Genomic DNA, 24,863 nt, shown 5'->3' on the forward strand with positions numbered 1-24,863 from the left:
AGGCAGGGAGGCTCAAGGTATTTATTTGGTCACTGCAGCTGACCACAGACCTGCCACTTACGTGGTATAAAGTAGCTGAGCTGTCACAGACCCAAAATAATTATTTGAGCGTGGAGTCGGTGTTAACCCACGCCACACACAGACGTGGGTTTCTTCAGACCCCGTCACCCACCGGCTTTCGGCAGCACGTCCCTCCCCTGCGCTCCCCGAACCGCTGTCTGCAGAGGGATGACTGAGCTCTAGGTGTCTGCAGCTTCAGGCCACCGAATGAAGAGAAACAGGAATGCCAAATATTCCATTCTCCGAATATACAAGGCCAAATAAGGCCCAGATGCCAAGAGAGTAAACACAAGGCTGATCTACCAAGTTTGGACAAATGTGATTCAGAGTTCCCTAATGCTACAGATTTTGCCTTGCAGGATAAACTTAATAATTCTCTCTGTGTACATTTATTCTTGTTTAAGAAGGAAGTCTCTGCGCAGCCTCCATCTGTCTTTGTCAGCCCCACTGCTTGTTTGTGAGGACTACGCACTTGAGAAGTTCAGCCATGAACCAAAACCACGAAGAAACGGTCTCACGAGGCAGGGAAGTTATATATGTGAGACCACGAGAAAACCCAACGCACCCCCAAAACCGTATGGAACCACCGTTTCCTGACCGGCCAGGCTGGCATTGAAGACTGCCTCAGGGCTTGCAAACCTGGTTACAAAAAGGAAGACAGACACCTTGAAGTGGAGATTTGTGTTACACCTTCTGCAGAAAAGTAATGAAATTCCCACAGATAATCTGCATTTGTAATCAATAACCAGGTGCAGTAAAGCATTGAAACTAAATTAAACACTGCTCTACAGGAAAATTTGCTACATAAGTGACATTTATTAATGTTCTGCTATATTTACAGTTTTAACATCGTAAAACTCCAAAGTGAATTACCACTTGGCAGAAAGCACAAAAGTGCACATTAAATCTACATTTATGACGCATCATAGTCTCTGCTAACACAAATTATAAAAGCAAGAATTACAGGTATGTTAGGAATTGTCTCAAAAGTCCCAAGCCAAAGAAAAAAAAAAAAAAAGGCCTTCGTTTTGCAAGGTAATTTTTTATACAAAGTTGCAACGTGACCTTTCATTTTTACACTACCAATGTGTACCGTGAAAATCCCTATATAGTCCAAAAAGTAGGTAGTACGAAAGTAAAGTATACTACAACATTGAGAATACAGGCTATTCAAAAAATTAATACTTGTGCCACCTTCAGAATAACGCTCTCCCAGTTACACCTCGGGGATCTGTACCGCACCGACCCGTCTCTCCCTTCAGCCACAGCCAGCGCAGGGCTGCTGGACGCGAGCAGCAGCGGTGGGACCGCGGCAATGCCACCGCTTCCACTCCTGCCGTCATCCCTTCGGGCCGGCAGCGTTCCGCACGCTGTGCAGGACAGACCAGAGTCCAAACCCGCTCCCAGGACGGAGGAGGAAATAAAGCAAGCCTGGCCCCTGCTGGCTCCGGGGCAGGGCTCATGCTACCGAAATCGCTACAGAAACTATCTATATAAGGCTTTATTAGCACGTCACAGACTCGACTGCAATAGCTTTTTCAAACATTAGCCACTAATGATTCAATGATTACAGAATTCTGCATTAATTATTAAAATTTTACACCTAGAAACAAATAGAAAGAAATGCTTCTCCTTTTTTTTTTTTCCTCAACACTACTTTTATTTATTTATTTTAAAGCAGGTGATTAATTTTTCTTCTGCTCCAGAGTCTTGATTCACTTCCTGCAGGTGTCCTGTTGCTTCTTGAGGGAGAATTCACTAACGCAGGAAGACATTCGCCAGAAAACATCTGTCGGAGAAGGATATTGAATATTGCAACTATAGTTAGATTGTTATTTTGGGTAACAGAAGGATGTAGTTCACAAAGCGTGCAGGATGTCTAAAGGCTTATAAAGCATCTCAGTACACAATGACGCGACTCTAGCAAAACACTCAGTAGTTTCGTGCATATTTTACAGTTCTGAAGAGTTAAAATTCCTTAGGGGAAAAGAGACACCAAATCAGACAATGCTCTTAGAAACACTGGCGTAAAAGCATACAGGTGGATGAAATTCCACTGCATTTGCACTGTGAGAACAAAATTTGACTCGGCCTGTAGTTGCTGCGTCCACCCAGGATGATGACGACTCCTGTATCTGTCTATCAAGTGTTCTGGCATGAAAGAGGCAGCAGCTCTCACAAACTCTCTACTCCAGCCACGCTCTTTAAACCCCAGATCCAACACAAGCCACCTGCGCTTGTCCTACAGCTCAGTGCTCTGCCGAGACACTGCCAAGGGTAACGTCCAGCACCAGCACACGCAGACTGCGTGGGAAACACCAACCTTTCGATTAGACTCGTTTCATCAGTTATTATTTTCTGGTTTGCACTAATTACTCCTCTCCTCCTCCCCTCCGAATTTTCTAAAATTATCCCTGCTCCAAAATGAAAATGATCATTCCCCATGCCCTTTTCATTACGCCCTACAGAGGGAATCTAATCTTAAGAACAATAATACACTGAAAATCCAAGTCCTTTGTGGTTTCCCTGCTCAGAATTTAGGATTAAAGATTTATTTTCAGGGGAAGTGTCAAAGTTGCAATATTTATAAATTAGTCTGGACATTTATCTCAATATACCTAAAAGAGAGAGTGCTCTTTGAAAGCTCTAAAATGACCAAAAGGTAAACAAACAAACAAATAAAAATTTTAAAAAATCTCTACACCTCCATCCTCACAAGCAAGGAGTCAAGCAAGGTCTCTAAAATTGTAACTTCAAATTCCAAACATAGGAAAAGCCTGTGCAACAAGAAACCACACCCTCCCTTTAATAAATGAAAAATTAAGTTTCAGTAAGGAAGCAAAATTTTAAAAAATTGTTCAGTGAGAACAAACCACAGATGATAAAGCTGACGCTTAAACGCTCACACTACCTGACCGTACAACTGGGGGAAATAAACCCTCTGGTGATTCAGCAGGAATCTGAGAGGATATTACAAATCCTGGAGGAGGTCATAAACCATAACTTTGTTAAACAGAACTGAAACACTTAAATAAATTGACTGAACTATTTTTACACACTATCACCAGTGGAAAACTCGAGCTGGAAAACACTGCACAATGCCCGTTTTGTGTAGCGTGTTCTCATTACAGACCAGAAACGAAGCAGAATCTTACGCAACTTGCAGTTTCTAATAAAAGGAAAGTGCATTTGGAAAATCAAGCCTCGGTTTTAAAATCTGAGCAATTTAATTACCCCCAATTTAAAGCTGGGGTTTGTCTGGTTTCTTTATACCACTGTCCCAGCTGCAATTGCTTCAACCCTGTCTTGGGGAAATCTAGCGTTACGATATGTCTAAAGGAGCATCATGTTGCAGTCGCCATCTGGGAAGCAACCTATTACAGGATTTCCTTCCCCTCAGGGAGGGACAGTTAACGCAAGGCCATTATCTGCTGTAAGCAGGAAATTATGCTAGAAGGGTTCAACTACTTAAGCCTCCTTCTTTAAAGTCCCATTCAGAAGGCAGCAACATTAAGGTTCAGCCTGAAAGCGAAAGACTTTTAGGCATTAAGGTTTTTGAAAGATGTTCAGGCAGGACAGTATGTTCAAGTATGTGGGAGGGGTCTTCAAAGAGCAAAGGTGTGCAAGAGTTTAATTTCTTTGGGAACTTGGCAGAAAATTCCATCAGCACGCAAAATTCAGACAAATTGTTCTTTCTGGGACGTAAGCCAAAGACACTGGCACAATCTTCTAAAAACAGTTTGTGACCTTTACTCATGTTTAGGACGTACCACGTGTTTCAGGCATGCTATTTATTCCGAAAGACGCAAATACAATGCAATACCAAGGGGCAGAGATTTTGTTCTTACAATTCAAGTTATGCAATCTAACGAATATACAATTTCTCAAAGCAAAAACTCAGGAAGAAATGTCAAGTATTCCTCTGCTCCCCACCAAGTCAGTCTGGACTCTGTAGAAACAGGAGCTGCATATGGGATACCACGAAACAACTGTTTTCTGCTGCCTTGTGTTCTAAAAATATTCAAGCAAAGCAAAGTCTAGCCTAAGAGAGTCACTAAATAGAGTTAAAACCAAAACAGAACAAATTCAGAAAAGCAGAAAGTTTACCTTTAGTAAATAAAGAGAACTCTGGTTCTGGGGAGAGTGGAAAAAGTATCTGGCATCTTCCTAACCTTTGCATAATTAATAAATCCTCTGAGAAACAGCAGAAAACCTAGATGGAAGAAACACATTTGTCCAGTTAGCACAGGTGTTGCTTCTTCAATTAGAGAGGGAGCAGTTCAACTCACCATTACTAGGATGGAGGGACCTAAGTTGCTGGGATGCACAATAGCTGATTTAATACAAGATTTTTTTTTGTATCAATGACATCTAATCTTTCAATTTCAGGCAATCTCAAAAACAAGTTTTCCTTAGGCAATCACAAAACTTTTGACTCCAAATGAGATCCAGTTACTTCCAAAGGAGGAAGGAAAAAAAAAAAAGAAAAAAAAGAAAGAGCACAGCCCACTCCTCCATTTAAGATATAAGAACAGATACAACCTCAGTTACTATGAAGACAAGCATTGTTCTCTTCTTTACTCCTTCTGGATGATAAATAGGATGCTGCCACCAAGAAGTGACAACAAAAGAACAGTGTTTATGTGTACCTTTAAAATGTAGAAGGCATTCAGTAAGAGGAGTAGTACTCTGAGGGTTACATTCCGGTTTTACATCTATACGCACATATTTTAACAGCCAGTAAAGCTATGCTCACAAAAGCCCTAATTGCACTTTACAGAGTTTTAAGCCTGCATTCCCTCTTCCCCCCAGAACAAACACTCACCTAGTACCAGGAAGACCCACCAAAGCCAATACTGGCCATCAAAGTAACCAGGAAAATAGGTGGAGAACTAAAAACAAACAAAAAAAAGAAACAAGTTAGAGCACATGGCAGTTTCTGAACCCAAATCCATTCTCACCAATTTCAGCGGGAACCAGATCAAGCCTGCCGCATACAAGAGAGCTTGTAGAATGCTACATTTCATCAGCTGCACAGACTGCAGGGAACAAGCTACCTCCACAAACTTGCATTTAAGGTTGTTCTGCAGACGTCAAACGAACTCTAACCAAGGGGAATGGAACAGATTCAACACCCAGCCGTAAACTCTTGCAATCAGTGGAGCAGAAAGACATTACTGATCAAATAGGAGTATTTTCCCTCACGTCTTTGATGCTTATAAACCACAGCTGCAGTTTCTGAAAGGGAAGACCAGGTTTGCAGCAGTGCATCACGCTAATTACACTGTAAGGTTGGATAGTATAGCAAACAAAAGCACAGTTGACAAAGAAATCCCAGCTCTGTGGAACCCTCTGACAAGATTTTCTATCGGGAAAATTACTGCCTATTGCATGAGAGACACCGACACTATTAGAGCACTGAAGTTCACTATATCAGTGGTAAATACAGTATAATTTTTTTGTTTTCTTTCTATTCAAGTTTAAAAACCTAACAAAAGGTAAGCTTGTTATCAAAGGTTAAATCAAATCCACAGGTAAGGTCACCTGTTTCTGTTACACCTCTTAAACCAGCAAACAGTTCTTAACACCACTGTTACAAGATGACCCCCAAAATCTTAACGTTCTACAGCAAAAGTGAACAGATGCTGTATTTACAAATTACAATTTCTAGCCCAAAGAGATTAGGTATGAATTGACAGCCCTACCACAAATGCTCTCTACTTCTACTTACGCACAGCTAATGAGATTTTTTTGCTTGAAATTCAAAATTTGGCCTGAGATGTCTGCGTGCCATTTTCACAGGCACCTTCTTTTCATGGGCTCCAAATAAAGCTTTTCTGATATTTTCTCACAGTCACTCCAAAAAATAGTTTGACTTTTTTTTTTCCTCCATTCCTTCCAGCATCAGCACATCTATATCCTCTCCCCCCCGCCCCGAGAAAGGTTTCTCTTCCCCCCCCTTCCAAGTTTTAAAAATACTACGTCAGTCTTACTCGCTTCTGTAGGCAGAGGTCTGTGCCCAGCAGGGACATCCAGGTTCCCACAACACAAACCAGCTCTGATCAGTCACCCCCTTCCTCTCCCTGTGTGATCTGGCGGAGGGGAGCCCAGTGGATGTTTTAACAGCCTGGATGTGCCCGGAGTTTTTACAGAAATAAAACAAAAGAGAAAAGCGTGCTTCCCCCTGGTCTCCTGCTGCTTGTGCCGCAGGCACGTCACACCAGAGGGCACCAGCGGCCTTCTCCCATCCATGTGACAAAGCGGTGGCCGCCTCTTCTTCCTCCAGCGAAAAGCAAACCTCACTCCTCCTCATTTTCAAGTCCCTATTTCTCTCTCCTCATCAGTCGTGCTCACCGTTATCCCACATTTTAGAGAATTATTTTTTTTCAGAGGAGCACCTAAGGAACATCATACTGGAGAGAAACATCTCCATGCTGAGGGCAGGGCTTGCTTTATCTGGATAAATGTTTTACAAAGATCAGATCATTGTTACTGCTCAACACACAAACACATTTTGATCCAGTACAGCGGCTCTGTCAGAGAGCACCATACTTGGGTGTGCAATCTTTCTTCTCTTTTCTTACAATAATAATTCCACCATATAAACAGGACAGAATGATGAAAAAGCTCTGTTCTCAGTGAATAAGAGGCTCAAAATCTATTTCATTATAAAAAGCTAAATTTATAACTAACTTCAGTATAAGTGAGATAAAAATGAGCTAGGGAAAAAAAGAGTACCAGTGTCTATGTACGTGTTTGTGCACACACAACTTACCCTGACAATAAGGATCCACTTAATAAGAGACAGACCAAACCCAGAAATGGCCCCATATCGTCCTGCAGCTGAAGTAGTCAGACAGAAAGACAGGAAAAATCCAATCCAATTGAAGAGGAATGCCACTGAGAAAGCAGGAGAAAAGCAGCAGGTCAAGCCCTCTTTATATTCCAAGGAAAAAAAAACAACATGAAACCCTTGCACACAGGTTTTTCCTGGTGCTACATAAACATAAGGGTGAAAATAACTCTAGCTATTTTGGGTCGCTGCCTGGAAAAAAAGTTCCATCGTGTACTTACTGAAGAAAGTTAGCATGAAAATGCCATCATTTCCTATCCTCAGCTGGTCGGTGTCATCAAAGTCATCCCGTGTCACAAAGTCGTCATCCTGCAAGTCAAAGGGAGACAAGACGTGGGTAGATTTAAGTCGTTCCGGTCCATACGGCAATCCCAATTCTGCATGTGGCTCTTCAAGAAAGGGCCAGCAAATTGTATAGCCCTCAAAAAGCAGTGTACAATGGAGGGATACAAAATACTTCGTTTACATTTAAGGAAAGCCCCCCGTGGTGTGGGGGCTGGAATCCTAAATCTCAAAAGGCTATAAATGCAAGCAGGAAAAATTCACGCTTCTCATCCTGAGACGATGCAGGGCATGAAAGATTAAGTCACTAGCAGTATCTTATTTTTTTTTAAGATAGTCAAGATTGGGCATGTTCTGGCTCCCTCTGTAAAGAATCCCCCTACTCATAAAAAAAATTAAACTTATCATCTCAGCAACAAATTTGGCTTCTATGAAGAAGTATAACAAGCAGTGGACATCTAATGCTAGCAGGGGTGAAGGAAGAGGCTGAACAAGAGATAATGTTGAAAAAACAAGAAGAAATTAAAAAAAAAAATTAGTCTGACAGAATGGTTTTATCATTCTTGTATCAGCTACTCTGACCTCTGGAAAAGTCAACTACGTAAGCAGCAGGAGTATCAAGGGTAGATATGCTAGATGGCTGAACAATTAATCCTAAATCTTTTTAAAAAAAAAACAAAACAAACAGTCACAGTGCACATGGATACAGTACAGTTCCTCTGTCAGCTTGCCAAACTAATCTGGTTAGCACATGCTGGCATTACCGAGATGTCTTATATCATCATAGCCGCCCAGAGGAAAATTAAAAAAAAAAAAAAAAACCAACAACAACAAAATTAGCCACAGAACTCTTGGGAGTGTGCAGTACCACCACCCCAGAAAGCTTAAAAAAAAAAAAAGAAAAAGTCATGACACTTTATCGGCAGGAGTTAAACTAGAAATTCTACAGAAGAAATGCGAAGGCCAGCCTGCCAGCCTGCCAAGCGTACTCACCCTGCCAGGAACCAAGGGAATCGTGGCTTCAGCCTTGGTTCTCTCTGCCTCATCATAACTAGGCAGTGTTGTGGCCACGTTGTAAGATGGAGGCTTAGGAAATCCTGACTCATCCTTGTAGTCAAAATAAGCTGCAAACAAAAAGTTATATAGAAGGTAACTTGCCAGTTCTTTAAGAACACCATGTTGGGAATGAGAAGGGCTTCAGATGACTTCAAAAGACCCCAGTATCCCAGGCTGCTGACGCCTGCCCCTCCTGTCCCCTCCCCACCCTTCGGGCCTCTTGCCATCCCAAAACAGAAAGTGAAAAACACAGGAGCACCTTATCTAATATAAAGTAACACGCAGAGCACTACTTCAGCATGCCTGGCTGTACTTATTTTTAAAACAGTGATGCATGCTGTGTCTCTCCTGACTTCAATAAACAGAAGTAGTCATATTTTCAAGCCCAAGCGGTTTGAGTGAGTCAAAGAAGGATCACTGCAAGCCTCAGGCCACTGGTGACCAGTTTTTCCACAGAGACTCCAAATTGTTTTCTGATGGAGGGGAAAGGGATTGGAACAAAAATCAAACATAGCATTTCTGAGCCCCAGCCATAGAGGCACACTAAGGAACCAGAACTATCGGGACATCTTTACGGTTAGCGTGCCAAGGCAGGACACTCAACAGGTAGCTTGAGAAACACAGTATTCAGACTTCTATCCAAAGGTGGCTGGCTGTTTGAGAGACTGACAGTATGTTGCATTTGATTCACCAATCTTATCTGAACAATTGACTATGAAAGTTCTGGAGGGAAAAAAATGAGAAGATTTACCTAAACCAAAACACTCTGATACATAAACAACACAAAACAAGCTGTTTTGCTAAAAGCTATTAGCGAGGTACATGACAGTGTGATGACTTGGAAGTATAACCCTTATGACCAAGTCCTTATTTATTGAAAACTGCAGGAAGAGTGAATTCTTTAATCCCTTTTAAGTAACAAGTACTTTTTGGAAGGAGCACAGCATCATCCAAATGCCAAATAATGCGAGGGGAACCACAAATCCTTATAGCACTTTGATTTTAACTGTCTTCAATCTACTAAGAACACTGTGAAATGTAACTTGAACACCACTTGATGGGATGACATCAGATGAATGTAGCCAAAATGCATCTTCTAAACCACAAGTAACAATAGTCTCTTTGGATCAATTCTGATCCTTTGCAGCCTTAGTAAGGATGCTGCAATGCCATCCGTCAATAAGGAGAACAATTAAGGAGGTAAGAAAGAACAACAGAGGAAACCCAGCTACTTCCTTTCAGTTAAATTTACCTGTATTCTCCGCAGAAATGCTGCTGTAAGGCGGAGGGGCATCATTCACCACTGGTGCAGTCTCACCTGGCTCCTCTTCATTCTGCAGCTGAACAGACCCCCACACAAGAGAGGTTAACGGGGTTTCTCAAGTTCCGTGCCATTACCCCTGTGGTTTTAATTGCACACTACAGACTCTTCTGGAAGACGACTGTTCTACGGCACCATGGGACATTCGAGCAGCGGCGCAGCTTCCCTCCGAAGCACTCCTACTTGAAATGATCAATTTGCCATCTCAGTTTTAATGTGGTTTTAAATCGTAGCCTCGCACACCTGGACTTTGACAAAGCACAGCATACATCTTTCCAGTACCTTTCCACTTCCCTGGCACTTCCCCAGCTCACACTGCTTAGGAGCTGCAGTTGCATCTGTTTTAGTCGAGGAAATAGCAGGAGATACCCAACAAAAGACTCCACTGCTGCCTGTGGCTTTGCGAAGGAAGGGTTTTTTTCATGGATACATTACATAATGATACATTTAAGTATGAATCTTGCCATTTCCTTTCAACCTTTCACACTGTATGACTGAAAAGGAGACAGTTTATTTTGTGCACTGTGCTTCCCACAGGCTCTGTATAAATAACCGTACAGCTTATCAAATATACAGTGTCACTTGCATGAAGCAGGTACGCAAACGCAGGCTTTGAGCAGAGAAGCTGACAATACCAGGCCAGAAGCGTTCAAAGCAGAACGCACCAGAAAGGAATTTACAAATCAGCTGCCATCTAATTTTTTTTTTTCTTCTTTCCATTTCTCATCATCTCATCAACAAAGAAACCGAGGTTTTATGCAGAAAGACAGCTCATTTCAAAAAAGCACCTTGGGACTGAACCGCATGCCTGAACAGAGAGGTACTACCCTGTTTTGTAATCGCCACTGAACAACAGCAACCCTGCTCCGTCTTCCTTAACGTCTCCTTGAACTGCCCCTCCTGCACACCCCTGCTAATACTCTTGAGGCCATCCGTGACATTTTGCCCTCTTTTCTTCGGAGAGACATGTTGCCATTCAAGTCCTTCCCAAGCATTTAATGCAGGGGAGGTGGAGGGATATGTTCTTATTTTACTTGTATGTCTTATCAGGAAAGGAAAAAAAAAAAAACAGCTCACTTCTAAATGAAGGTCGTCTTATACATAACCATTCTGCATCTTACGTTTTTACTCCTTTTGCTGCCTAAGATCAAAGATCAGACTACATCCATGTCCTCTGTGAAAGTCAAAGCCAAAACTTTTTCCGATGTTTTAAGTGCAATTCATTGGACGTTTGCGTCCAAACCACAGCCGCATGTCTGAACTGTGAGACATCCGAGTCCGACAAGCTTGCTGAGAAGAGCGTGGATCGTTTTATTTTCTCTGCCATTAACCGGACAGCTGCACACCTCCGTCAGCTGCACAACCGCGAGCACGCACCGCACGAGTAACTGCGAGTCAGTGGTTCACTGCGCTGCGGCCAGACACGGCGTCCCCGTGGCTTTCCACCTCCTCGGCGCAGAGGCTGCCGTCCTCCCCACCCTGCCAGCACAGCTCCCTCCGCCAGTCATGTCAGAAAGATTTTAAACACACCTGCTGTTAAAGGAGTTTAACCTAGCGAGGTTTCAATGACGAGCAGTTCTGCTGGCAGGTCCGAGGGGTCAGCCAAGAGGGGGAAAGGGAAGAAATGACACTGGGAAGCACTGGAAAAAATTCAGCAGCACTGCCACCCACTCCAGCTGTACCAAAACAACAGACCGTCACAGAAACAGGACTCTGTTTCACCATCAGCTGAAAATCACCTTGCTACTCTAACAGCGAGCCTCCATCCTCTCCCCATTCACATCTTCTAGACAGGAGAAGTGGAAAAAGAGGGAGCTGGTCAGCGCCAAGCTTTCTGCGTAAGAACTCCCCACATGGCACAAAGCTGAGCCACTTCCTTGAAGGCGGAGAAATTACTTAAGTGATCCGGATGAAAATTTAATCTGTATTACACCAAGAGCACCTCTTAGCACAGATGCTGTGGCTGTCAGCAGGAGACATCTAAAACGCTGGCCCCCGGCCAGAGCGAATCCACACCAAATCAATCCCTTCCTATGCCCCAGGAGTGAGGCCGTGGGGTACGCAGGGCGGAGGTGGCAGGTACCTGCCTCGATGGCCACAGCTTTAATTAGCCCCAGGGCGCCAAGCAATTAAGGCAATAAGCTGCAGCAACTCCTACAACAGCAACGCATCTTCATCTTTTTCAAACCAGCGAACTCAGCATGAGCCCTTACCAAGAAACAAAAATGCCGGATTTTATAAACCCCATGGAGTTCAGTCATTAGAAGAAAATGCAAACTAACTTGTGAAGTAATTGCCTATTAAAATAAGCTTTACAACAAAATTTTAAAAAGAGAGAGCGCTGCTGTGGAAATTCAAGAGCAGCCTGCACACAGCACGAGAGGGGCAACCTGAGGGATAATCCCGTAAAATGCAGAGAATCAAACTAGTCGATTCAGTCTCTCCCAGCTCTGTAGTCTATGAATTCTCAGAAAATGCTCTACCATGCTTGGTTTCAGTCTGTCCATGAAAATTCAACGCTTCTTCCCTTTTTTCCTTCTGCCTGTACAAGACCTAGTCTATTAACGATGGAGGAAAGGCTCCGACACACTAGGGATACCACGTGCCCTGCATTACCTGCTCTCCCAGTGAGGGGATGGCAGAAATTAAAACCCTGATGTTCCTAAGAAAGAAGACATATACAACCTGAAAGTACAACCACCAAGGAGGGGGAAAGGAAAGCACTAGATGTGACAGCGCTGCAAGAGATGAAACAAAAGAGGACACAGATAGTTGAGTGTAATATTAATTCCTACCACTGGAATTCTTACAAGGTTCTTCTTTCAATAGTGAAAAGAAATACATATTCTTACAACTAGCTCATGTGGGAGAAAGCAAGCTGAACTTACTGCTAGCTTCAAACCATTACAATTCAGGCAACGACACAAAAAACAGAGTTACTTTTTAAAGTCGAGCTAGAGGCTGTAGGAGGCATACAGTTATAGAAAACAGATTTTTCTTCTAATGGACAAGGTACACAAATGCCTTCCAGCCTTTTTAATGATTCCAGGCATCTAAAATTCAACTAAGTGCTTGTTAGCAAAGCAGTAAGGGTTCATGTGACAGGAAGAATGAGTCATCAGGTCTGGCAGGGCCCAGCGCTGCCCTCGCCTGCGTGCTCCATCCGCCTTGCGCAGCACCGTCCGCACCACGAGGAGAGGAAGGCTGCGCTCCTCGGCCGGCGGCGATTCCCCTGGGCCGCTGCCCAGAGCCTTCGGCACCCGGAGAACCTGGCTGAAGCAGCATTTGGCTGAAGTCTGTTTTGCTGAGGCTGGGGGGTATTCTTTCCTTGAGTCACTGGTGGATTTTAGCTTTTGAAGCATGACTCTTGTATTTGTGGCATTAAAAAATAGACAGGCTTTACAGCAATGCATGCAGTTACTGAAAGAAGAGTTTGGCTGTGATTTTTTCACCGGATTGCTAAAACAACAGAGAGTTGCCTGACGGAATGGGATAAGACCCAGGGACATTTATTTTCCAAAAAATGCCGTGAGAAGCTTGGCTCCGAACAAGACATCGCCTCTGTCTGCCACTTCCCCCTGCTTGAGACACATCACGTGTACACACACACAGCACAGTAGCATTAAAGTTCAAAACTTACAAAATCTTTTGAAATATTTCCACATAAACTTTGAAGAAGGCACTTCCAATAAATGTATTTGTTAATTCTTCCAAATTTTCTAAGCTTAGCACATGGGCTGCTGACACAGTTTTGGATCTTTATTTTTAGCCTCCCCTCACCCCAAGTCCTTAGGCCACATGCAAATATTCTTTATAACTGAATCAGGATTACTACAAGCTTCAACTTGGCAATACATCATCGGTAATATATTAACTCAGCAGTATATCACAAACGTTTACTGCATTTCAGTTCTTATTTTATGTTCTAGCAAACAAGGTAGAACCACACAGAAATCCCAGAGGTATCCTAGAATGAAGATAACCCTAATCAGATCTCATTTTTGTTGCTACTATGGTTTCTGTGAGATTTCAGAAGGCAGATATTTAAGCTAATGACAGAATGAGAATCAATGGGTGACAGGATTGATTTTTTCAGAACAATGAAATCATAACCTTTGCAAGCCAAACGTTAAAAAAAAAAAAAAAAAAAAGTGTATCACTACTAAATTTGAGAGTACTCCAGCAAGGCAACAGCCTGCCCACAGGAAGGTTACGTTTCACTCCCATTGCAACACCCCTTACTTTTCTCCTTCCCATACCTTTGGCCTTTTGAAAGCAAATGAAAGTTTCTGCCAACTGTGAAGGAGATGAGAATTATTTTTATTGACTTACGCTTCACTTTAATTGTACCCTGATTTGAAATCCTGACTGTTGCCCAATGCTGTTGCAGATTCCTATCACTTAAAATCAGCTTATTAATCAGCAGGAATCATGATAAGCTATTAGACAAGTCAACCCACGTGCATCAGCCTTCTCCTTGATGAGCAAATAACTGTTTTCTCCCGTAGGCACTTCCAGTTCATTTAACTGAAGGAGAGTGACAGCCCTGAACAGCGCGTCTACCCCAGCTACCTGTGCTCAGGCACGGCACGGCGGGTGCTGCGCGGCTCTCAGGCGGCACGCTCGGCAGTCGGGCTGTCCAAGCAAACCCTCCCTCTGGCTTCTCCCTGCGTCGGGAGATGCTGATGCTCCTGCCCAAGCCTCACACCGGGGAACCTGAGCACAGCCCAGCTCTGGGGAGCGACCTCCCGAGGGTCTCTGCCAACCTGAGCTACTCCTTCATTTTAAGAAAGGACTGAAAACTCTGCCTCTGCTCCCCCTCCCCAAAAATGCTTTTCCTTTCCCAGCTGGACCGGGTCCCTGCCACGCAGCAAGCACACAGCTGCACCCACGCAGCGGGATGCACGGGGCCAGGTCCAGAAACCCACGGGAGCATCCACCTGAAGGGTACGTTTGCAACCACCCTCCCAGCTACCAAGGTAAAAACCACAAATCAAAACGTCTTTTATGTCCATCAAAACACAGCCTGGGCTCACGAGGACGTTGTTCTTCACTGACTCACTGCAGTTAACGGCCTGACAACATGGAAATGCACCTCAGTCCTGGGAAAGACGCTGACCTAATTCCCTCGCCTCTGTTCAAACAGAGAATTATACTGGTCTGGCTAGACTGTAAATAAGCACTTGGGCCAGCACAAACCTGTGCCTACAGACTGTCCTTAGGTTTGAGTGTTCAAGGTCTTAGTACGGAAGAAGTAGGTTTTAATCTCAGATAGCTGTAATTAAATTTCAAACACTTAACAAAGCCTAAGGCCTTACCGTAATATTTAGGATCACATTAACCTTTTTTCTGGACTAATGTCCAGAAAACACATCGCAGAATGACATCACAGAAAGAATTCCAGATCTTTTCAATATTTTAAAATATCACTTTTTTTTAATTGTCATATGAAGAATGTTAAATATCTTCAATGAAAAAAAAATGCCATTGTGCCACCATGTATCAAATTTGGATATCTCACAAAAAGAGGCAGAAACAGAATGAATGGATACATCTTAATATTGAATTTTTCTTATTAGTCTCAATGACAAAGAATCAGAATTCACATACACAAAACTTTTGCTACTTGCTTTCGGTATGGCTCCTTTTAAGATGCGATGCCAAGCCCACATAAAGAGGTACCACATCTCCTGTGAGCCACCTAACAACCCGAAGGCCTGAGAGACTGTTCCTACATCTGCTTCCCAGACGGGGTTACTGAGCCCCACTGAATTTCAGTGATGAGAGAAAAGTCACCAAAGAAGCCCAAGTAAGAGTCCAACACAACCCTGACACCCGAGATAATATTTTTTCTTAAAGTTTGCATGCAAGGCTATTCCCTGCTGTTACACAAGCTACACGATGATACTGGACTACGACTGTTTCAAGCATTTCCCAACTCCTTTGAGTTTTAGAGATGGAATCTATTTTCATTCTATAACACCTTTTTCACACGAGAACACCAAACCCTTGCAAACTCACCTGACAGGTAGCGTTGCCTACAGAAGCAGGTGTTTCAGAACAACACAGTGAGACTCCAGTCACCTGGACACAGACTGGGCTGGACATCGGGCAGCTTCAACCAAAGCGCGTGGCCCCCATCGGCTGCAGCAGAACGTAGCAGTGGTGGCTGTGCAAGAGACGTGACTTTACTCCGCAACTTTTTTTTAAATCTTTTGTGTAAGTAAAATAGGACACCTCCTATTCTACTTACACAAAAAAAGAAAAAAATGTGAAAACAACCTACCCTGGAAATTTCCCTAGTGTTCTTATCAGTCGCATGTATCTTTAGCACACACATCTTCTGCACAGTACAGTGCCACACCAAGGAAACGAATAGCCACTGACATCACTAATTCTAACTGCTGACATTAAAATATATGGTATATTCTCATCTTTTAGTTTCAATCTGCATGCCCATTTCAACGGAAAAATTAAATACAAGCTTGAGGTACGCACAAGGTGACAACTCACATCTGCCTCCCTGTTTCACTCCAGCCTTCCCAGATATTAAGTAAGCACTGTGGTCCTTCATGGATTTAAACTGTATCTTCAGCAACATATTTCTTCTACAATTTCACTGAAAGAAAACCAAACAAATGGAAAAATCTTTCTTCCTTATGTTTCCCGTAGACACCTCCCCTTACAAAATTATTCACGATCCATGTAGCCTTCAACAAGTGGAACGGGAAGAAATATCACTTAAAAAGGAATGTGTCTTCATTATTTAACACACCCACCATTTTCTCAGTGGGTTTACATCACTCATATACATCACATATATTTTCAAATGCCTCAAGTAAAAAGCATGCTTCAGTTAACATACGGTGTAAATAAACCTATGAAAAGCCTGGCTATTTTTTCCAGAACGGAGGCTAGTTTCTATTCTAAGGACGAAATACAGTTCTGCCATTGAACTCACAATCCAGGGGTTATACCCAAAAGGCCTTAAGCCGCCTAATCGTAACACCACCCCTGTATAACTTTCCCAAAGGCAAGTCTAAACCACAACAGCCTCCCAGTGTCCCCTTTTGGGACACAGCACTGCCCAAGAATAATGATACCAGGGTGTGCTGCAGCCTTCCTTCCTCCCAAACATCGCCCATTCCCACTTCAACAAGCACAGCCCCGTCACCCAGCCTGCAGAGGAGGACCCAAAACCGGCGGTCTGCCCCGCTCACCCTGCCCGGCTCCCACACGCTGCCCCAGCCCGTGCTCCCGACAGAGAGGGGCCGGGGGAAGCCGAGATCCTGCTTCTGGAGTTTTAGCTACATTCTCCACCAAGCTGCACTTCCTCAGTATATTAGATCAGACTGCCACATCATCCAAAGGCGTCATCGCAGGCTATTTTTTATCGGATTATCTAATGCCTGAACAAAGCACAGGGGCTAGAAAGTTAGCTTTAGAAAATAAACCATATGCCATTGTACATCCCTTTAACGCTGCACGTATCAGTGAACGGACACAGGTTGTGAGTTTGCATGAAGGAGGCTGCCGGGGGTGCACGGCCCACCACCCCCCCCATCTGCAGGGCAGCACGGGCTGAGGAACAGGGCGGAAGAAGAAACACACAGGTTTCAAACTCAGTTATCAACCTCTGGTGTCCTCAGACTATCCTCATTAACCATCACCTTTTTTTTTTTTTCCTGAAAATACACACACTCAGGGAATCCTACAAATATTTCACTCGATCAAATAGTGCCCACACCTCAACAGCGCTGCTCCCACACGCAGGTCAATGCACCAGTAACACTCCCAGGAGCCGGGGTTACACGACCCTGGTACGCTGGGATGGTATATCACATTTAGCTGTACAGGAACTGCTAGTTAGGTGACAAACTCCACTAACGCATCACCCCTCTCCCCCCCCCCCCCAAAAAACAAATTACCAAGTTTTAAAATTCTCAGTTCTCCTCCACTGCCTCATAATCCAGTAACTTAAAGATTAAATGAGCTTGTTCTGAATTTCTACAGGCTACCACTCCTTACTGGATCCTGTGTTCAGCTCTAGCCCTTATAGTTATCAATTCACTGCAAGTCTTTCTTCGTTGGCACATGGTATGTTCATTAATTGTACATTCACACATACAATAAGTTTCAATGCGTGGAAAAAAAATTGACACATTCAATGCTAGGGAGACTCTCCCACCCTCTCATCTCCTCTTCATCTAAATACCAACTCTGCATCTTTAGTTCCACAGCTTGCAGGGTTTTTTGGAGCAACACGAGCATTAGGAACCAGTTCAGCAATAACACACTTTACAACCATGTGAATACCAGGGTTCTGGCAGAGAGCAAGGAAAAAAAAGCCATTTCTAAGCAGCTACACAAAAGTAGATATATTTATACACGAGTTGCTGATTCTGCACTCCAGTTACACCAGTCGTTTCACGAGGCCTCCATTATCTGTTTGTCTTTAGCAGTATAAATCCTCTGGGGCACAGCCTGCCTCCCTAATCTCTGCAGTACCACGCAGTTATGCTCTACAGCAATAGCCGTGTCTGCTGTGTGTCTGTCGGACGTGCTAGCAGGATCTGGCGAAACGACAGCTTTACACATTTCTCTTTAAGGAAACCAGGATCGTGCTTATCGGTCAGGTACGGAGTCAGTGAAGAGCAACGCAAGAGTGTCCTTCAGCACATTTTGTCACCTATCTGCACGGGCTCAAGGTGATGGGACACAAAGCTAGATCCCTTTGTAAAAGACATTTGTGAAGACGTTTGTCAGGGTCAACGCCAACGGCAGGACTCTGATGGGAAAGGCGATTAGCAAAGAGACCCAATTATCTGTACCTACCATTTCCGAGAAGAGCAGTAAAGAGATCTGTCTTCATAAGTGAACACATCTGTTTTGCACAGAACGAAAAAAAAAGCCTAAGTTTTACTTAACTTTTACATTTCTAGTACGTAAAAACCAGAGATCTCCAGCTGTCACGATGAGACTAATATCCCATCCCAATGGGGAGGCGCATCTCATACTCTGAAGAGAGAGAGCCTACCCACGCTGAAAAGGCTACCAAGGCAAAGTCATAACGCAGTGATTTCTCATAAGAAACCCGGTTAAGCAGGAGAGTATCGTGGACTGTCCCGAGGGATTTCTCTCCCTTGCTTTAAGTAACGAAGTCTCCACGTCTGCACGTCAGAAACGCGCGTGAGCAGGAGCTGGGTCACACAGCGGGGCCCAACCGACCCTGAAGCCTTTCCGTGAGGCTGGTACTCCTGACAAAACACCTCCTCCCCTTCAGGAGGCAGGGAAGGAAGAACAACCCCAAATTTACGAAGGACTCTTTAAGGACAGTCTCTGGCCTACGGGGATTTCGATCTGAGCCAGAGGGGACCACACGTACAAGATGAAACCCAATTAACGCTCATCTCAAGACAACGCAGAACAAGTTCGCTCTTCGGAAGAGCCCACGCCAAGTTCGCTGACCTGCGGGCTGGAACCGAGACGCCGCGGAGCGTCCCTGCGGCATCGCGGGGGGCCGGAGACGAACACGCCCGGCGGGGACAGCGCCCTGCGCGCAAGGTCGCTCCCGCCCCTCCGCCGCGCTCTGCCTGCCGCTCCGCGCCGAGGCCGGCCCCGGCAGCGGGCAGACGCCCGGGGAGAGGCCCGGGGCAGGGCGGCCCCGCAGCAGGCGGGGAACCGCTCCGCAGCCCGAGCGCGGCCCGGCCGCCGGCGGGCCCCGCCGCGCCTCAGCGGGCGCCCGAGACCTCCGTCCCGGGCGCCGCTGCCGCCGGAGGCCGCGGGCCCGGTCGCCGCCCCGCTCTCCCCCTTTCCCCGCAGCGGGACGGCGGCCGCCGCGCCCGCGGGCCCGGCCCAGGCCCGGGCCCGGGCCGGCCCCACCGCCCCGGGAGCCGCCCGGCCTCGGGGCAGGGCTGAGGCGCCGCCCGGCCCCCCGGGGCACGGCCGCGGGGGGAGGCGGCGGCAGCAGCGCCCCCGGCCCCACAGCGCGGGGGGCGGCAGCGGGTCCCCGCCCGGCCCCGGGCTCCGTCCTCCCCGGCGCGGCCTACGGAGCCGCGGCGCTCGCGTGCCCGCCCTCCCTCCATCCCTCCCCTCACCTGCTGGTACCGGCCGCTGCTGGGCTCGGCGGCCGCGGCCGCCATGGCGCTCGGTGGGGCGGGGACGAGGGCGAGCGGGCGGCGGGGCGCGGGGGGCTCGGCGGCGGCGGCGCTGCCCGGCCGCCTCCCGACGGGCGCTGCGGAGGCGGAGGCGGCGGCAGCCGGGTCGCTCCTCGCTGCGGGCTCCGCTCCCGCCCTCCGCCCGTCACGCTCGGTCGCGCCCGCCTCCCGCCCCGCCCGCCCGCGGGGACGGGCCAGGGCCCGCGTCCTGCCGGCAGCGAGAGCCGCCCCGGGGCCGAGGGCAGCGCTCGGCGGCGGGGTCGCCCCGGGCCGGCTCCGCGTGTGCCCAGCTCCGGACCGAGAGGGAGCCGGGCGCGGGTGGGTGCGTGGGGGGGAGCCGGTGCACCGCTGCCCACGGGGACGATGTGGGCCGGCAGCACGTTCCCTGGCATCTCGCGGGAGCTGAAAAAGTAACCCCACAAGCTCTGTGCACTACGTACATATTATGGAACTTCATGTATAATTACTCCGAGTGAAAGCTTCCATAGAAAGTGTTAAAGAAACCCGGGGAGTCAGAGAATTGATGTAAACCCATGCTGAAAACCAACGCCGCCTCAGCGAGGACCCGCCAGGGCCAGCACTCTTGGAAACGGGCGCCATCCCGAGCCACGTTAACCGAACCGTGGTCATACACACCAACCTTGGTCATACACACCAACCTTGGTCATGCACACCCATCCCTGTCCCCATCACCAGCACCGCACCGCCGTTCCCAGCGGCGTACCCGCACGGGCAGAGAAGAGGCCCGCGACGTGCTGCACTGCAGCTGAAGCAAACACAAGATGTTGGCCAACTCCTCCGAAAGTGCCGTCAGATCTTTAATATCCACATAAAGCAGATGGCGTCGCAGATTCGAAATCTCATTCCAAGAGAAGCAGGCGTAGGAAACCACGCAGAGATAGACGTTTGTTTATTCAGAGCGTTTTTGCGTCAAATGTTACATTGGTTAAGAGACTTTCCAGCTTGTGTAACCTTTATTTTCTATGTGCACAGTTCAGCTATAGTCAGGCTTGTCCAAAACTACCCGCATCAATCCCTAAGGTTGATGAGACTTAAATACATCAGCTTGAGGATGAGGAAGGCTGAATCAGCCCCACTGGGCTTCCAAGCGGCAAATTCAGAGAGTCGCAAGTGTTTAAACCTGAGGGCATGGTTTTGAACTGCATACTCAGTCATAAATACATGCTTTAATGCTCATTATTCAGTATCACAATCAGGTTGGATTTTTTTTTTCTGTATTCTGTTTTTGCAGTAGATAGTTCACCTACGTCTTAGTGAGACGAATGAACATCACAGTTCTCATGCTGAAGGAGAGGCAGGAATTGTAAAGGATTTTAGCCAGGAATAACCTCAAGAGTGACTCCTGAGAAATGCTGGGGACACGAGGAGAACGCAGGTTTCTTGCAACACAGGTACCTTTGAAGGAGCTGGAATGAGAGCTGCAGGCACTGACAGTCTCTCTGGTTTCACCTCTCCACAAGATTCACAACTTGCACTAAGAATCTCTCCTGCAGTAAGAAGCCGTCCTGATGACATCCACAGATTTACTTGCCATTGAGGTGGGATTATACCCCTAAGTAAGGCTATAGTGACAGTGATAATTAGCTGTACACTGATTGACTTGGACATCGTAGAGACTAAAATAAGAAGCAACCTATACGTGTCCTCAGAAAAGACGCTGCAAAATGTCCTGAAGAAATGGTGAAACTGTGTAGTCGTGGCCATTTTGGGGCTGAAGGCAAATCGCTGCCTAATTAGGCCATCTAGTCTCAGCAAGGCTAATCAGGAGGGGTAATGGCAATTTCTTCCAGCTGCTTTCTGTGTATTTATTTTATTTTCTTAGGTGGGGAAGCTCTGTAGAAAGATGATGCTATGGTTACAGTGCATGAGCAGTTCTGCTTTCATTTCCCACATGGTTTTAGGCAAATCACTTTGTGCCTCTGCGTTTTTTGATTTTTCCTCCAGTGCAAAATGGCTTTTCTCCCCAAAGACATTCTGAAGCTTGAAGTCATTGCTTTTTAGTGACTTCCACACAGGATGTGCTGTGAAAGTAATTGAAAGTATTACAGAATTGCAGTACAGTGAGTCTTCTGAAAGCCTAGCGCTGTGCAAGTGTTCCTTTAATTATTGTGTATGACTGAGCAATGAAGGGAACACTTTTAATATACACTTTGTAATCAATATTGAACCCTAAAAGCTCAATAATAAACCTCAAAGGTGGGGCATTTTAAAGCTAGACGAGTAAGAAATAAGCAGGACTTTTAAACTAGATCTTTCTTCTAATCTTTTAGCGATAAATAACCCAATTAAGAAAAAAGCAAAGACAAAATGTTCACATAAGCTAATGGGTCAAATTGTGCCTGTGAAGCTCTCCGGTTTAATAGTTTAATCATACGCAAGCAGGCTGCAACTGGCAGGTTAAGCAAAAGTAAAAGTGACAGCGAAGTGGTGTTCGCTAAACAGCTGGATTATCTACCCATTCGCAATGCTGGGCTCAAGGAAGATGGAAACTTTATTACGAGTCTGATCCAAAGACCACGAGTGTCAACAGAAACTTCACCGCGCTGCCCACAAAACCTCGACGGAGTGCTGTGAGCCTGGCTGGGAGCTGAGCTGCTGCTGTCCGCTTGGTTCCTTCGGTCCCAGTAGCTGTTTGTAGCGTTCACCGGTTTTCTGTACATTTACACCCTTACTGAAAAAAAATTTTTGTCATCAACTATAAATAAGAAAGTGAGTAGTATTCCTGTGCCCCCAGAGGCATACATACTAAATATGCCAGAAGTGGAATCATAGGGTTTGGATATACATACACGTCGTGTCTTGTTTTCACACTGGGGAATAACATTCTGAATTCTAGTTGTATAATTAGGCTGAAGAGATTTCTTAAGGATTAATAAATGCTGTCTAACATGTTCCTCCCCAAAACAGCATGAAAGATTTCTGCAACTGTGAAATGTAAAGAAAGGAGAAGCAGCAGGAGATGGGTCTCTCATATGTAGTTAACTTTGATATAGCTGTCAATTATTTCTAGGAATTTACTGATACGAAATTAGTTTTACTTTGAGACACCACTATATACCTTGATGCTCTTCAGTTTCTTAATATTTTTTACTCGGTACCATTTCGTATTTGAATCTTCTTTTAGCTTTTTGCTAGTTCAAAGCTTTATCGACACAGTGTAGTAGTATTCTCATCTCGGTTTGGTTTAAAACCACGTTACTGATGTATCTACAGGAGGTCAGAGCCTCACTGGGTCTTTCTGGCTTTGCTGCCGCTTCAGAGAAACGGAATGGGCAATGACCACAGTCTGTGCAAGCACGAACCCCAGCCATTTCACAGGCAGCATGGCTTCACACCTCTGGATGTGCCTGCCTTTACGCTGCCCGGTCAGATGTGCTCTGACACCGCCTCTAAAAGCACACGGAGCCCCTGGCCCGAAGCCCCGCGGCAGTCCGCGGCCAAGCAAGCTGCACCACACCTCGTCCCACCTCGGCAGACGGCAGGTTCCCCGGCACAGCAGACGCAGGCGTGGATCTCTGTACGCAGCTTTGAACACGCACACAGCTGCCATTTTCAGTGACCGTTGTAACAACAAAAGCTGCTCGGTCACGTCGGGTCTGCTGTAACGAGGAGTACCTACACAGCGAGCACCCCCGCACACGCTCTTACAGCCCAGGCGGAGCTGCTCGTGAGCAGTGCCTTGTTTACGGGTGCGCAAAATCATGCCCCAATAAGCCACGAGTATTGTAAGGAAGGGGAATGAAGATAGCAGCAGCATTGAGATGGAAGACTTTCCCGACGGGACTTCTCTTCTCCTGAAATTCAACAGCAGAACTGAGGTTCAGACTATCCAGTGATGAAGACAAGTTTGTGCTGACTGTGAACAGGGCAAGGCAGACAGCTGAGCTCCAAATTGCCTTCATCTCGCATAGCTAACTCTGTTAGAGCTGGGGTTCTGGAGCCCTAACTCACTGATTTCACCAGTGATCTTTGTTGCTCCATTATTTCTGCAGCCTACTGGAGAAATCACAATTAACCAATGGTTAATTTAATCTTGCTATCCGGATTAAACCCCTTACTGCATAGACTAGCAGTTTTTAACCTGGTGAGGGTGAAGCTCTGCCAGCTTTCCCATGGGAGCCTCGTCTGCAAAAAGGGGAAGGGGCTGGCACGTGTGCTCCCCGGAGCTGCCTGCTCGTGCAGCACCCTAGCGCGTCGGCTTGCTGTGACCAACAAACTCCCAACGGGGATTTGGGTGCTGCTGGGAGAGCTAAGCAGTGAGCGGGGCTTGCAGAAAAGAGCAGCTCCAGCTCTATCCAACGTGGAATCTTGTTTCTCCTTTCCTTATAAATAGGGGTGAGAAGGTAAGTGGAACATGCTGGAACAGGAAGAGTTGACAGATGGTGGATATTAAAAAGACTCTTTAATTACAGGATTTGGAGAGAGGGTCCTTTACCGAGATAATTTTTTAATTGTTGCTTTTTTAGGAAAAAAATCCCAGTGCTCCCAAGCAGTTCCCAGTAGCAAGATCCCTGGTCTCTGAGCGCTGTTGACTAATCATTTCAACACAGAGAAAAAGAAAATGCTGTGCTTGTTAGAACTCCTTGGTTAAACTTCAACTTCTTCTGCAGAGAAGTGTTTGTTTCCTTCCATCTGCTGCCTTTGCAAGGAAGGAAAATCAGCCTGTTCAGATACCAGGAAGTTCTTCAACATTTGAACAGCTAGCTGTAAACGCAGAAACAATAACATGCATAAATTATCATACCTAAAAATACCCTGCATGCTAGTCACACACATAACCCAGCCCTGGAGCAATTCCTAAGTAACGTAAGACTGCGTAAAGTATGCAGATACACGGGATGTGGGCAGAACAGGGCAGCTGTGGCGGCAGATGCACATGCCTGGCTCTCTTGCACCGTTGCAGTTTTTTCCTCTCATCAAAACATGTTTTGCTTTTACTGGGAGCTGCCGGCTGCCTCCTACGTCTTTGTGCATCGTATCTGCCAAAGCCACTTGCACAGGAGATTAAAACGAGAGCCAGCCCCTTTGCAATCGAGAGACCCACTGAATTTAAACCAAATCCATCCTGCCGTTGGGGCTGTGTGAGCAGCGTGGTAGGATGCTGTAAGGCTGA

General features: G+C 45.9%; 1 protein-coding gene across 2 annotated transcripts; it reads right to left on the reverse strand.

Annotated features, from left to right (window-relative positions):
• Positions 1 to 856: 856 nt before the first annotated feature.
• Positions 857 to 19,874, reverse strand: NDFIP1 (Nedd4 family interacting protein 1). Of its 2 annotated transcripts, none has more exons than XM_072873636.1 (8): positions 19,670 to 19,874; positions 9,504 to 9,591; positions 8,189 to 8,319; positions 7,135 to 7,222; positions 6,836 to 6,960; positions 4,886 to 4,952; positions 4,168 to 4,273; positions 857 to 1,849 (listed from the first exon to the last, which is right to left on the reverse strand). In XM_072873636.1, exons 1-7 carry the CDS (start codon positions 19,712 to 19,714, stop codon positions 4,170 to 4,172), a joined length of 648 nt encoding a protein of 215 aa, XP_072729737.1. In that variant the 5' UTR covers positions 19,715 to 19,874; the 3' UTR covers positions 857 to 1,849; positions 4,168 to 4,169. The 2 variants fall into 2 exon arrangements, with proteins under 2 accessions (XP_072729737.1, XP_072729736.1); XM_072873635.1 differs by lacking the exon at positions 19,670 to 19,874 and adding an exon at positions 15,594 to 15,741.
• Positions 19,875 to 24,863: the final 4,989 nt, after the last annotated feature.

The sequence above is a fragment of the Ciconia boyciana genome, chromosome 9 (genome assembly GCF_034638445.1).
Source record: "Ciconia boyciana chromosome 9, ASM3463844v1, whole genome shotgun sequence".
NCBI lineage: Eukaryota > Metazoa > Chordata > Aves > Ciconiiformes > Ciconiidae > Ciconia > Ciconia boyciana.